This window comes from Poromitra crassiceps (assembly GCF_964638095.1).
Source record: "Poromitra crassiceps genome assembly, chromosome: 12".
Lineage (NCBI taxonomy): Eukaryota > Metazoa > Chordata > Actinopteri > Beryciformes > Melamphaidae > Poromitra > Poromitra crassiceps.
The window spans coordinates 35896878-35912889 of NC_139632.1; the positions used below are offsets into that span (position 1 = coordinate 35896878).

The following is a 16012-nucleotide window of genomic DNA, read 5'->3' on the forward strand; positions in this document are numbered from 1 at the left end:
CCCTCTGGGGCAAGTGGAGGTCATACAGCGGTTTAGACAGAGCAAAACACCATCACACCACGCAGTGACATACAATAACCACAACTCATCCCAGGCAGCAACAACACAACAAGAATGTAAATAGACGATATTTTTTCTCGTCTTATCGACGACTCAAAGCGCTTTACAATGAATACCTCACATTCACACATCGGCAAGGCGCTAGCGAACCAGCTCATCGAGAGCAGTTAGGGGTTCAGTGTCTTGCTCAAGGACACTTCGACACGCTGGTGGGAGGAGCCAGCCTCGAACCGGCAGCTCTACCTCCTCCTGAGCTACAGCATGAATGGCACCAAAATAAAGCAAACAGTTTGTGTAATGAGACAAACACATACAAACCAGACCCCGGGGGCAAATACTCTGTTGTTTTGCTTGTTTTGTTTTACTCTGCCTGTTTGTTTTACCCTACTTCGACGGCTAGATGGGTGGAGTTTGTTATTATTGTAATTGATAGACAGCTGAAAATGGTGAACTACAGTATGGTTGGTTATGACTCGAGTGATGTCATCTCGGCAGGCAGTAAACAACCCCCCGACACGCTGTGGGGAGAGGGAGGGGGGTATGTTGACATTGGGTTCCTCATGCTTGGAAAGCCTAGGATGACAACATGAGGTCTTGACTGATGCTCACATTCATGCTGTTTCTTCATGTGTTCTTAACTGATATTATTGACTACATCGGCTCCCAACCTTTTCACAGCCCACCTCCGACCCCATGAAAAATACAGAGGCCAAATCATGCGTTCTCAGAGCCCTCTTTTTTTTTAAATCTCCGACAGTCACTAACACAGCATCTGAAACATGTTGCAGCATTTTCACTGTTACACTTTTCAAGCAGCTGTCCATCAGCAAGTCAAACAAATATATACACTGTAATGATTTGGCGACCCACTTGCAATACCTCCGGAGACCACCAGAGGGCCACGGCCCACAGGTTTGGAACCGCTGGAGTACCTTGACTGCATAAAATATGGATGATTGTCATGACAGCTTTCAAAAAGTGAAGCCAAAACATATTGATCGCCCCCTGGTGGCTGGCTCCAGTATAGGTCATACATCCCGCCCTCTCCATGTTAGCGGATGGGGCATGAGCCAAACTAAACAATCAAAGGACACGTCAAAATACTTTTTCCCCCAAAGATGGTTTCTGTCATTTTAGGTAGTTCTTATCAAGCTGACGTTCAAGTTTTGTTTGTTTGAATCAGTTATTTGACATAATTAACAATATAAAAAGTGGGGGCGGCGGCATGTCACACAAGCAAGATGGCAAACCAGATATTTTGGCTTCACTTTTCCAGTAGTAAGTGGAGAAGCGTTGTCCAAATTGTCAACGGCACAGTATGAAGACCAGAGAAGCTCAATTACGACAAAGAGTGCAGAGAAGTCCTTCATACTTAGCTAAAGTCACACTTACTACAGACATCCAACAGTATAGCTAGGTCGGATTGTACCTCTTCCACTTTTGTTCCCTTCATCTGCATGTTATCTCTCTCGTGTTCTCCAGCCTCTGGACTATGAGAAGGGCGAGGTGATGTCGCTGAGGGTGTCTGCCCAGAACGAGGCTCCCCTGGTGGGCTGGGCGGGCTCCTGGCTGTCCGTCCCGGTGGAGCTCAGTGTGGTCGATGAGGACGAAGGGCCAGAGTTCATCCCCCCAAACAAAACCATCAAGGTGAAAGAAAACATCCCCATAGGAAGTGTCCTGGGCCTTTACACTGCCCTCGACCCTGAGACCAGGAGCAGCACCGGCATCAAGTAGGACACGCGCGCACACACACACACACACACACACACACACACACACACACACACACACACACACACACACACACACACACACACACAGACACAAAACACACACACACACACACACACACACACACACACACACACACACACACACACACACACACAAAACATACACACAGATGCTCAGAAGCTCCATGAACTCTTTCAGGGAACTAGGCACTGAAAGCTTTTTGAAAATTGTCACAATTTCAGAGTGGGAAATAACAGTGTAAAAATATATCTTACGGTCAATATGTCCAATCATTAATTGATTCATTGATATGCTATATACATTTGCTGTTACTGTATTAATGGCTACATACACACACAGATATACTTTTGTAGTGACAGCCGGATGGGTGCTATACGTCGGTGGTGGATGAGTTGAGTTCCCCCTCCTGATATGTGAAGCGCTTTGAGTGTCTAGAAAGGCCCTTTATAAATTCAATCAATTATTATGAGTTATTATAAATGAAAGTGAATGTGCATAATGGTACACACTAACTGAATTTGGTTATAATCTGTGTTTTTGCTTATAGCACTTTTTTATTTGATTTCATGCAAGTAAAAGCCCCTTTTGAATTTAATAATAATAAAAATAATAGTTTATACACATAAAGCACACTTCTTAAGCAAAATTATAGTAAATAAGACCATACTTCCTTACCTGTATATGCCACACTATCACCAAAGTGAAACTTGTTCTCAGTCAAAGTGATGCGTGTCTCAGTATGGCAGTTTCCTTGCCTGCAGGTATGTGAGTGTGTCTGACCCTGGCTCCTTGCCTGCAGGTATGTGAGTGTGTCTGACCCTGGCTCCTTGCCTGCAGGTATGTGAGTGTGTCTGACCCTGGCTCCTTGCCTGCAGGTATGTGAGTGTGTCTGACCCTGGCTCCTTGCCTGCAGGTATGTGAGTGTGTCTGACCCTGGCTCCTTGCCTGCAGGTATGTGAGTGTGTCTGACCCTGGCTCCTTGCCTGCAGGTATGTGAGTGTGTCTGACCCTGGCTCCTTGCCTGCAGGTATGTGAGTGTGTCTGACCCTGGCTCCTTGCCTGCATGTATGTGAGTGTGTCTGTCCCTGGCTCCTTGCCTGCAGGTATGTGAGTGTGTCTGACCCTGGCTCCTTGCCTGCAGGTATGTGAGTGTGTCTGACCCTGGCTCCTTGCCTGCAGGTATGTGAGTGTGTCTGACCCTGGCTCCTTGCCTGCAGGTATGTGAGTGTGTCTGACCCTGGCTCCTTGCCTGCAGGTATGTGAGTGTGTCTGACCCTGGCTCCTTGCCTGCAGGTATGTGAGGGTGTCTGACCCTGGCTCCTTGCCTGCAGGTATGTGAGGGTGTCTGACCCTGGCTCCTTGCCTGCAGGTATGTGAGTGTGTCTGACCCTGGCTCCTTGCCTGCAGGTATGCGAGTGTGTCTGACCCTGGCTCCTTGCCTGCAGGTATGTGAGTGTGTCTGACCCTGGCTCCTTGCCTGCAGGTATGTGAGTGTGTCTGACCCTGGCTCCTTGCCTGCAGGTATGTGAGTGTGTCTGACCCTGGCTCCTTGCCTACAGGTATGTGAGTGTGTCTGACCCTGGCTCCTTGCCTGCAGGTATGTGAGTGTGTCTGACCCTGGCTCCTTGCCTACAGGTATGTGAGTGTGTCTGACCCTGGCTCCTTGCCTGCAGGTATGTGAGTGTGTCTGACCCTGGCTCCTTGCCTGCAGGTATGTGAGTGTGTCTGACCCTGGCTCCTTGCCTGCAGGTGTGTGAGTGTGTCTGACCCTGGCTCCTTGCCTGCAGGTATGTGAGTGTGTCTGACCCTGGCTCCTTGCCTACAGGTATGTGAGTGTGTCTGACCCTGGCTCCTTGCCTGCAGGTATGTGAGTGTGTCTGACCCTGGCTCCTTGCCTGCAGGTATGTGAGTGTGTCTGACCCTGGCTCCTTGCCTGCAGGTATGTGAGTGTGTCTGACCCGGGCTCCTGGCTGAGCGTGGCCGAGACCACAGGAGAGCTGAGGGTGGCCAACACCATTGACCGGGAGTCTCCTCTGGTCACCAACTCCATGTACGCCATCACCATCAAGGCCGTGGATGCTAGTAAGTTTTTCTGTGGTTAACCATAAGCAAAATGCTCCAGCAGTAGACACACCTAGTCTGTTTTTCACATATCGCTTCTTCTGGCGTTTTCTTCTTTGCTTGATCGTGGCCAGGCCCGTAGCGACCATTGAGGACACCGAGGTCATGACCTCGGTATTTTCCACACAATTTTTTTTTTTTTTTGAAAAATAGCCCCGGTCCCCAGATCTATTAATCTGTCATTGATGTTTTAATGCGACAGTTGATCGGAAATGCAACAATTTGCTTCCTCTCTGTGTGCTATAGAAGGAAGAGAGATAACTCACATTCAGATTTTGCATTGAGGCTAGATTGGGGCTAGACTTTGGGGACAGTTCTATTGAAGTGAATGGGTAAGTAACTCCCCTGTAAGTGATGTTTGTGTAGATGGGCCATTGTATTTAATTGAGCAGTATTCTGCCATGTGACCTGTATGCAGAATATAAATTATATCATATGGGGAGACATTTATTTTTTGTATCATTTTAAGGCAACAGCACAGTAAAGAGGATATTAATCTAACATGATGTATGTAGTTCTTTATAGATCTAGCCTCTTCATTTTGCTCTCAAAGTGCACCAGATTGAAGCATTTTACTTTAAAATGGACAAAATTTTCTATCCGGGGGGCATAGCCCCCCCTGGGCCCCCCACGCCGTGCTAAAATGACCTCGGTATTTCTCAAACCCTGGCTACGGGCCTGATCGTGGCACTCCATTATAATGTCTGATAATAAACACTGTATAGCAAATTAAGCACCACACCTTGTCATGGTTTGAGTTCTCCGTTTGCAAACTGAAAATGTTCTAACAAAATGATGATGAAAAACGTAGAAATATGTTTTTTATCTGCTATTTTTTAAAGTTTTGGTCAGAGTGAAATGTTCTATGGTCTCTCCTGGTTTTAAATATATACCGTAAATTCCGGACTATAAGCCGCACCGGTGTATAAGCCGCACCTGCAAAGTTGACTATTTTTTTCTTATATAAGCCGCACCGGACTATAAGCCGCGGGTGTTTTAATGGTATTTTTTTTTTTTTTTTTTTTTTTTTGTTGTTTAATTACCATATGTAAGGGTTCATGCACAGAGGGGATTGTCGGGAAAGAGATGGCTGTTTGAGGAAGCTCCCATTTATTAACATTTCAACAAAACAACATAACACAACACCACCTGTGTTGTTTTTTACAGTGCACACAGTGTCATACAGTGTCATACAGTGTGGTGAAAAGAGGGCAAGAGAGGAAATTAAAACTTATTATAGTTATATAGGATTTATAGTTAGAAAGAGTGCTAAAAAAGAGAGATTTTTTTTTTTTTTCTTTTTTTTTTTTTTGAAAAAATCCATAGATAAGCCGCACCGTTATATAAGCAGCAGGGGCCAAAAAAGGCCAAAAAACGGGAAAAAAGGTGCGGCTTATAGTCCGGAATTTACGGTATATATGAATCGCTTAGTTTGACCAAGTAAAACTATTTTTATTCACATTTTACAAACGTCTGTGGAAAAATAATGGGCGGATGAAATCCCTTGGCTCATATGCCTCTAACCGGGAAGTGGGTGTGTCTTTGGCTCTCTATTTAATCAACAGTAACTGCATTGTGACTATGCAATTACTGTATGGCTACTAAATTAATGAGATATGCATATTTGAGTACTTAGAAAAGCGCTATATAATGGATATTATTTATTATTATTATTATTATTATTATTATTATTATTATTATTATTATTATCATTATTATCATTATTATCATTATTATTATTATATGACTGATGGGAAATCAGAGGAATGTACATAGTGTCCACATTCTTGGCATTGTTAGCTAACCTTGTTATTGAGAGCCTTCGACATGTGTTGTGTCTGTCTGACTGACAGCACCTTTTAAGCTGGAGTGTGCAGCCAAGCTTATCAGTAAGTCACCACACTTTGGCTAATTGTAAAGGGTGTGCAGGTAGTAAATCACCCCCCCCCGCCCGCCACACACACACACACAGCCCTTGAGTGCATGTGTCTTTGTGAGTCTGTATCGTTGAGCAAACCCAGTGGTGATATTTTAAGTGGTGAAAATGTGCGAGGGAGCGTTCCTGTGGTGCAGCGGTGCATCTTCCATCTCAGCTGTCACACACATAATGGGCAGTTGAGTAAGAGAAACACCACGACCAACACCTCCTTTCTTTACTCTGCTTCCCTCTAAAAGTCCTGACCTCAGCAACTTCTTCTTCGTTGGGGACGGGGCAATCGCTGTAGGGACGGGGGGAACTACAAAACTGCAAACTAAGTCTAACTATAATTTGTCACATTTACTGTAAACTTTTGATCAAATCAGTGATGACTTTGAAACATGGTTGAAGGGGAAAAGGCTTTACACTGCCCGTCAAAAGTTTGAAGACAACACATTTGTCTCTATTTTTTACGCTTTTCCATTAGAATAATAGTAAAGATCAAAACTATGAAAAACACAAATTGAATTATTGTAGACTTTTTAAAGTAGCTGTCTTTTGCATTGATAGAAAGGCAACGGCTTTGGAAAGAAATTCATTACAGACGCAGATCAAAATGGCAAATGTAGTACCTTCAAAGAGGTGTCCGAACACGTTTGTTGGGCACAGTGTCTGGGAGGTCTGAAGTCAGTTGACAGTAACCTCCCACCTGTTGTCTGTGAGGTCTGAAGTCAGTTAAACTCCCATCATGCACCTGTTGTCTGTGAGGTCTGAAGTCAGTTAAACTCCCATCATGCACCTGTTGTCTGTGAGGTCTGAAGTCAGTTAAACTCCCATCATGCACCTGTTGTCTGTGAGGTCTGAAGTCACTTAAACTCCCATCATGCACCTGTTGTCTGTGAGGTCTGAAGTCAGTTAAGCTTCCATCATGCACCTGTTGTCTGTGAGGTCTGAAGTCAGTTAAACTCCCATCATGCACCTGTTGTCTGTGAGGTCTGAAGTCAGTTAAACTCCCATCATGCACCTGTTGTCTGTGAGGTCTGAAGTCAGTTAAGCTCCCATCATGCACCTGTTGTCTGTGACGTCTGAAGTCAGTTAAGCTCCCATCATGCACCTGTTGTCTGTGAGGTCTGAAGTCAGTTAAACTCCCATTATGCACCTGTTGTCTGTGAGGTCTGAAGTCAGTTAAGCTTCCATCATGCACCTGTTGTCTGTGAGGTCTGAAGTCAGTTAAACTCCCATTATGCACCTGTTGTCTGTGAGGTCTGAAGTCAGTTAAACTCCCATTATGCACCTGTTGTCTGTGACGTCTGAAGTCAGTTAAGCTCCCATCATGCACCTGTTGTCTGTGAGGTCTGAAGTCAGTTAAACTCCCATTATGCACCTGTTGTCTGTGAGGTCTGAAGTCAGTTAAGCTCCCATCATGCACCTGTTGTCTGTGAGGTCTGAAGTCAGTTAAACTCCCATTATGCACCTGTTGTCTGTGAGGTCTGAAGTCAGTTAAACTCCCATCATGCACCTGTTGTCTGTGAGGTCTGAAGTCAGTTAAACTCCCATCATGCACCTGTTGTCTGTGAGGTCTGAAGTCAGTTAAACTCCCATCATGCACCTGTTGTCTGTGAGGTCTGAAGTCGGGCACGGGCACAGTGACGCTGCTGATCGAGGATGAGAACGACCACGGGCCGCAGGTGACGGTGCCGGTGCCGGGTGAAGAGCTGGTGCTGTGTGAGGGGGAGGAGGGGCTGAGGGGTTCTGCCATCATCCATGCCCACGACCCAGACGGCTCGCCATACTCCGCCCCCTTCCACTTCCTGCTGCTCGAGGAGGCCGCTGGGAAATGGAGGCTAAGAGATGCCACCAGTGAGTAAATAAATACGTACATACATTCTGTTGGCTGTTATCACAAAGACATTATCTGCATTAAAGATGTGAAACTAACCCACACACCTCTCCAAAATAAAACAGTAGACATGGTTAGCTATAACTTAGCAGGCTATTCGACACAGCCATACCTCTCCAAAATAAAACAGTAGACATGGTTAGCTAGAACTTAGCAGGCTATTCGACACAGCCATACCTCTCCAAAATAAAACAGCAGACATGGTTAGCTAGAACTTAGCAGGCTATTCGGCACAGCTTCTAAGTGAATACAGTGAAAATTATACTGTACCTCCACCAACATTTCTACCTTTTCTACTTTCTGTTGTGTTGAGGCTACACTTATGGCTGTTTATCTCATTGCTTTTTCGGGAAACGGGAGCCGCCATTACTCTTCTAAGCAGCAGCTGAGCATTGGCCCTGATTGGCTGAGTAGCATCACATGGGTTGCCAGTGGCGACCCTGATTGGCTGAGTAGCATCACATGTGATTATCAATGCATGCAATAGAGAGCTGCAGGAACGAGTCCGGAAATCATCGATGCTAACACTCCTGGTTTTTCACTGTTTTCGCCTATGGGAGTTTTGAATGGGTTTTTGGCGCGATGCTTCTAATAAGGTCTCTGGGCAACGCAAGCTTAATCAAACGCGAACCAGTGTTTAGTAATATCATCTTCACACATGAGGACCACTTTTATGAGTTTTGAAGCTTTTTACATGCCGTTAAACAGGCGGCTAGCTAGCAAACGGCTAAATGAGACTACACTGTTGAGTCGATGGGGATATTATACGTCAATAACGTCATCACTTCAAAGGACGAACACGGAAATTCTCTTTCCCTCGCCTGGTTCAGCCCGTTCAGCCCGGGGTAATCAGTGCACAGCAGCGCACACATCAACAACAGTCCAGGTTGAGTGCTGACGTGACGGGGAAGCCTATGCGACACTGTGTAGTTCTGGATTAGCTTAGCACAAGCTTTTTACTTCTAGGCCTCGCATTTACGCTTCAAAACTCATGAAAGTGGTCCTCATGTGTGAAGATTATCCGGCTGAACTCTGGTTCGCGTTTGATTAAGCTTGCGTTGCCCAGAGACCTTATTTGAAGCATGGCGGCAAAAACCCATTCAAAAATCCCATAGACAGAAACAGTGAAGAACCAGAAAGTCCGGCACTTCCGCGTTCTGACTACAAAAATACGTCATCCCTGCGGCTCTCTATGGCTGGTGAACTAGTACAGTAAAGTCTAGAAACGCTGCGCCAGTTAAAATCGAAACGCTCCGTCAAACTTTAATAATCCTCAGTGATTTATCAGTTATAGGTCTGGGTCCACATAAGACAGCGTTTGGACCCGGACCGCGCTCCGCCATTTAGTGACGCCTGCTTTAGCCAACCAGTAAATCTGTATTATCTGAAAGCACAGCACACGAGTTCTGCTGCTTTGCTCGACACACACTGTTAAGCTCTGGGCATGTGTGTGGTGTGTGTGTGTGTGTGTGTGTGTGTGTGTGTGTGTGTGTGTGTGTGGGGTGTGTGGGGGGGGGGGGGCGGGGGCGGGGACTGGAGAGCAGTGATTCAAGCCTTCAAGGCGTTAGAGAGGACATCTCTAAACGCATGTCTCTTGAGAGAGGCGGGGGAAATGGCAGAAGGTCCAGCACATCAGAGGGAAGCGAGCCGGACCAAAGAACCACCTCTGAGGAGCAAATGTCAACTGTCACCCCGCCACGTTTAGCCGCTCTTTTCATCCATCTGTGGAGTGAGTTAGCTCCTCTGACCGCAGGCCAGCCCGGGGCCAGCACACTGCACTGACCACACACACACACGTCTGTCTCACTATACTGGTGAGGACCGTTTGGGTTTAGGGCATGAGGAGTGATGATTGGGTAGGTTTAGACGAGGAGAGATGATTGGTTAGGTTTAGGGGGAGGGCGAGAGGGGAGAGGGAACAATCGTACTTTGGCATGGAACGAAATTGAACGGAACGAAAACAATAGACCCTTTTCACGGGGGCCATTTTGTGTCGAAAAGGCAGAATAAACACAAGCAAAACACTAATGAGGGTTTCCAAATTCCAATCATGGAATGGAAACCCTCATTAGTGTTTTGCTTGCACCTGTGTTTACCCTGCCTTTTCGACACAAAATGGCCCCCGTGAGAAGGGTCTATCGTTCCAAGTGAGGAAGCACCCTTACAGACGCGCTTGGAAGGGGAGGGTGAGGTGAGTTGAGGGGTATTCAGTTGGTTGCAATCTGCAACCTCAGCACTAGATGCCACTAAATCCTAGGCCTGGCTATTGGCAAGGACCTCACTTTTTATGATTCTTGATTCTATCACAATACATTGCGATATGATACGATACATATTGCGATATATCGCAATACTCTACATACTTTACAGAAAATTAAAAAAATAGAGCTGAAAATACAACTTGCTGTGTACCAGTACCCAGGTAGTGTAATACTACTGTTGACAAAATGTGCTAGTGTGAGTCGCTTTGGAAAGAATCTAGTAAATGATGTGACGTAATGTAATGTAATCAAAATGTGGTTATGAAACAAGGATCATTCCATTCCGGCTATATGGGGGTGCTGAATGTCTGAATTTACATAGAATTGCTTGGTTTCTCCCAATAGATCTTGATATATAGCCTAATTTGGTATAAGTATCAGCCTATTAGCACTGTAAAACCAAGACCCAATTAAACAAACAAATCATGCCAATGGATTGTCTGATTGGCGGTCAGATAGTCTTATTAAAAAAGGAAGGGAAAAAATAGTCAAATATTCGTAGTGAAGTGAACATCCGAATCTGATTCGACGGACAGAATTCTAAGTCGAAGACAGCCCTACTCAGTGGACAAATTGAGTCAAAACTATTAAATTCAAAAATTTAATTTCAATGTATTAGAACGGTATAGAGTCATTTGCACAGTTGCACAGTATTGTTACTGAACACACTGAATATCACAATGTTTTTCCTGAAATATCGATACAGCCTAATAATGCAATATTGTTCCATAGCAATTCTATTGCAGTCCTACTAAATCCTACACACTGGTCCTTTAAACCTAACCATAACATTCTGAGTATATACTTTATTTCAAAGTCTTTTTCCTTCTTGCCGGCAGATACCTCGGTGGTGTTGGAGCAGGCGGTAGACATGGCGCGGGGGGTGTACCAGGTGCCTCTCAGCATCACTGACCTGCAGAACAGAGGGGGGGAGAGGCAGGTGGTGAGGGTGAGGGTGTGCATGTGTCTCAGTGGAGCGTGTGTCTCTCAGCAGGCCTCAGCCAGCCTGGGCGTCTGGGGGCTGCTCGCCATGCTGCTGGCCCTCGCCCTGCTACTGCTGCTCTGTGAGTCAACACACACACACACACACACACACACACACACGTGCGCTTCAAACACATCACACACACACACACACACACACACACACACACACACACACGTGCGCTTCAAACACATCACACACACACACACACACACACACACACACACACACACACACACGTGCGCTTCAAACACATCACACACACACACACACACACACGTGCGCTTCAAACACATCACACACACACACATGCTTCAAACATGCTACTGTAACTAGGTACTGGCTTGTTCTAAATGTGATGTGTGTTTGTTGTGTTGTGTTTGTTGTGCTGTGTTGTGTAGGTACTAAATGTGATGTGTGTTTGGTGTGTGTCTCGGTGTTGTGTAGGTACTAAATGTGATGTGTGTTTGGTGTGTGTCTCTGTGTTGTGTAGGTACTAAATGTGATGTGTGTTTGGTGTGTGTCTCTGCGTTGTGTAGGTACTAAATGTGATGTGTGTTTGGTGTGTGTCTCTGTGTTGTGTAGGTACTAAATGTGATGTGTGTTTGGTGTGTGTCTCTGCGTTGTGTAGGTACTAAATGTGATGTGTGTTTGGTGTGTGTCTCTGTGTTGTGTAGGTACTAAATGTGATGTGTGTTTGGTGTGTGTCTCTGTGTTCTGTAGGTATCTTCTTTGTGTTTGCCTGCTCCACTCAAGGAGATAAGATCTACATCGATGAGTCCAGCGGAGGCATGCTGCTCAAGTCCAACACCGAGGCTCCGGGGGACGAAGTGGTGAGATCAACTTCCTGTGGCCCTTAACTGGTTTACAGTATATCGTTTATGACTGGCTGACCCATTGTGGTTGTTTACATACCAACACCCCATCATTATACATCATTATATTATTTAGGATACTCAGTGATCTCTATGCTTTTTTTGCGTGAAAATTACAATAATTCATAATTAATTTCCAACATCTATGACAAATGTACAAGCCATTCAAGTTTTGGAATAGAATTACATTTAAAAAAAAAATGAAAGTTGAATACCTACAAATATGTTCAGATTAAAATAATGCTGAACACAATGCCATTAATAGTCCAGTGGAAGAAAAATCTATTTACCTTATCGGCCCGATTGGGTATATCTAATATTGTGCTATAATTAAAGCAATATTCCACTTGGTTTTAACTTGGATGTTTACTTCCAATTCATTTGAATGAAGTCAGGAAAATAGAGTGAAAACTGACATTTCAACACGTTTGTGAAACACTGATCTGTTGATTCCCTCTTAGAAATCGGCCAGCCTGCTCATGGTTCCCAGCAGCGGCGACGACGACGCTGCAGGCGGCTTCGGCTCTATGAAGGGGGCAGGGTCTATGAAGGGGGCGGGGTCAATGAAGGGGGCGGGGCATATAGAGCAGAGAAGCAGCACGTCAGCGGGCGGAGCGGCCTGCCTGCAGAGCCTGACCCAGCCAGCAGGGGCAGCCGGCCTGCAGATGACCCAGCAGCACAGCCTGTATCAGTCCAGCAGGAGGGACTTCATGCTGGCTCAGGGCCAGAGCAGCTTCTACGGCGGCGCGCCTTACGGGAACGCCCACTACAACGACTCCCTGTTCTATAAGCAGAGCCACTTCTCTCCACTGCACACCTGGGAAACCAACGGTCTCTATCTGGAGAAGGTAATATCCTGGGCCAAGGTTCCTCCACATTCTTCTCTGGTAGAATTTCAATTTATCGGATTTGATTAAATCTGAAAACTAGCTTTCGGGGTAGTCCACTCAAACTCATAACTGGTGAGAATGTAGGCAAATATTAACATTTAATATTCACATTTGATTAAATGATCTAAACTTTCAAAAGAAAGTATCATACATGCCACCATTACAGCTAAGTTAATAAATGAATCAGCTGCTCTTTATTTTGAAAACGAGTCGAATGTTCTATGATGTCTGGTGATTCATGTTGTAGCTGAATCACTTGATTTGTCAAAGTAAAACTCTTGAGAAGGATGTTACGAAACGACAATGGAAAAATGAATGGGGAAATTCACTTCCTAGGTGCCACGCAGAACCTGGAACTTTAGCACTCTATAGTTGTGTCCAAAGTGAAGGAGCCCTGGTGGTGGTATGGGATGTGGGGCTGCCTGTGAGGCATTGACACACTATCCTGTCTCGCTCTCTCCTGTCCTGCAGAAGTTGGGGTATTTCGCCGGCGACTCGGACGAGCGCTACGCCGACGACATGGTTCTGGTCTTCGGCTACGAGGGCTCGGGCTCGGCGGCCGGCTCGGTGGGCTGCTGCAGCGAGCTGGGCGACCAGGATGACCTGGACTTCCTGGACTCCCTGGGGTCAAAGTTCAAAACCCTGGCCAACATCTGCATGGACAGAGAGGAGGAAGACTGACGTAGGAGGAGAGAACACGGACCAATAACTGAACAAGATGAGCTCTGGAGTTGAGGACAGACTCGGACGTGTGAACCGATACTGTAGCAGTTCAATGAAGGCGCTGCAACACAAAGTGCCACATATAATGTCGGCTTTCTCTGTTTTTTTGGTGTAAAAGAATTGTTCAGTATAAAAACAGTTGAAACAGGGCAGCATATCCATGATAAGAAGGTAGTAGCTAACTTAAAAGGGGGACCCCAACACTCTAACCCTAACCCAGTGTTATACTGTAGGTAGACTAACACTGTTGAACTGAGGTGGCGTGACAAGAGAGCTCACAGGCACACAGTCAATGAAAATCGGGTCTGGTCACAGCTGCCATTTCTATTCTTTGCTCTGAACCGTAATGAACAATTAGCTTTGTTGCTTTTTCGTATGTGCTGAGTTTAGGTTCACATGCTGCCCGGTTACAAGTGAACCATGGCCTTGTCAACAGTCACCTAAAACGTGAATTTTGGAAGGTTAGAGATTTCGTGGCACAGATTGGTGGTCGTGATGGGAGGAGCCACAATAAATCAAATTCCAGTCCCTGTAATTTAAGGTAAACACAAAGATGATCTGGTGTTAATGTAACGGTGGCCAGTGCTGTGTACCAAGTAGCCTAAACCAGAGCCCTTTAATATAGATACACACCACTCCAGGCTCCGCCAATAATAAGAAATAGTACTCTTCCGGTCTCCTAAATGGGCGTGCTTATGATTGGCTGTCTGTCAATGGTATGAAACTTCATTGGCTGACCAGTCTAACTAAGTGCGCATGGCCGTTCTGAGACCTCTGTGGCACCGATACAGAAGGTGACTGGAAGATAGAGTGTCTCGCTCCGATAGGACAAACATTAAGTACAATGACACATTACAGTCATCCCCCTGGATGAAAAACACAATCACACATTAGGCCTACAGTCATCCCCCTGGATGAAAAACACAATCACACATTAGGCCTACAGTCATCCCCCTGGATGAAAAACACAATCACACATTAGACCTACATTCATCCCCCTGGATGAAAAACACAATCACACATGAGGCCTACAGTCATCCCCCTGGATGAAAAACACAATCACACATTAGGCCTACAGTCATCCCCCTGGATGAAAAACACAATCACACATTAGACCTACATTCATCCCCCTGGATGAAAAACACAATCACACATTAGGCCTACAGTCATCCCCCTGGATGAAAAACACAATGACACATTAGACCTACAGTCATCCCCCTGGATGAAAAACACAATGACACATGAGGCCTACAGTCATCCCCCTGGATGAAAAACACAATGACACATTAGACCTACAGTCATCCCCCTGGATGAAAAACACAATGACACATTAGGCCTACAGTCATCCCCCTGGATGAAAAACATAATGACACATTAGGCCTACAGTCATCCCCCTGGATGAAAAACATAATGACACATTAGGCCTACAGTCATCCCCCTGGATGAAAAACACAATGACACATGAGGCCTACAGTCATCCCCCTGGATGAAAAACATAATGACACATTAGGCCTACAGTCATCCCCCTGGATGAAAAACATAATGACACATTAGGCCTACAGTCATCCCCCTGGATGAAAAACATAATGACACATTAGGCCTACAGTCATCCCCCTGGATGAAAAACACAATCAGAAACATCAGATGGAGAAGAGAAGAGTTCTTGTACATGATCATACAGCCTTGCGTGTTTTTCTATGGTGCCTTATATGATGTATAATTATGCTGCATCGAGATGAGGAACTTTTTGCTTGGAAAAGTACATGGATCAGCCTTAATTCAAAGTCCTCAACACTGAGATTCCACAGATTCAGTTATATGTCAGCATGTCGGCAGCATACACTGTAAACACAGTTGCTAACTAGCTAACACTGCCAAATATCATGAGGCTATCATTGAAGAGAATGTTTCCTGTTGTTTACCCTTCTTCCCTGGTTTTTCCAGGGAAGAAGGGAGGTTGTAATTACATGAGTGTTTATGTGTCAGATATCCTGTTTGTTTAGCTGAAAGGCTCTTCATTCAGATAACACACGAGATAATGAGGTGAGACACTGTTGTCTGAAGAGTCACTATTCCACCAGCAATACTGTATGTAGGCCAATACTGTATGACACTGTATGTAGTGCATTGAGCAAATGGAACTTTAGCTATAATAAAGATTTTATGGTTTTTCAAACAGTATGATTATATATCAACTAGAACTATCTTGCGCGCTACGCACGCTCGATTCCTAGGCTCGCCCGCAGCGCGGGCTCACCCGCTGCATGGCCTCGCCTACGCTATTGGCATGTGCAATAGCGCACATTTGCCCAATTTCATGTCACTCGCTTATATAAGATGATGATTTTGGTCTTCACTCACAATGCCTATGACATCATCAGTGATGTAGGGCTGTGGCGATTCACTTATCTCCCGATTCGATACTATCACGATTCTTGGGTGCCGATTCGATTTATATTGCGATTCTACGATTATTGCGATTCGATATTACGATTTATTGCGATTTTTGTTTATTTTTTTCTTT

General features: G+C 45.3%; 1 protein-coding gene across 1 annotated transcript in view; it reads left to right on the forward strand.

Annotated features, from left to right (window-relative positions):
- Positions 1-14522, forward strand: part of LOC310786194 (desmocollin 2-like protein) — a gene marked incomplete at its 5' end in the record, with an annotated part of 50827 nt that extends 36305 nt beyond the window's left edge. Inside the window, 7 exons of the mRNA XM_083647367.1 lie at positions 1543-1790; positions 3755-3897; positions 7478-7714; positions 10855-11079; positions 11724-11833; positions 12337-12723; positions 13237-14522. Coding sequence (XP_083503493.1) covers positions 1543-1790; positions 3755-3897; positions 7478-7714; positions 10855-11079; positions 11724-11833; positions 12337-12723; positions 13237-13446 — 1560 coding nt within the window. The 3' untranslated portion in view covers positions 13447-14522. The remainder of the gene's footprint in view (positions 1-1542; positions 1791-3754; positions 3898-7477; positions 7715-10854; positions 11080-11723; positions 11834-12336; positions 12724-13236) is intronic.
- Positions 14523-16012: the final 1490 nt, after the last annotated feature.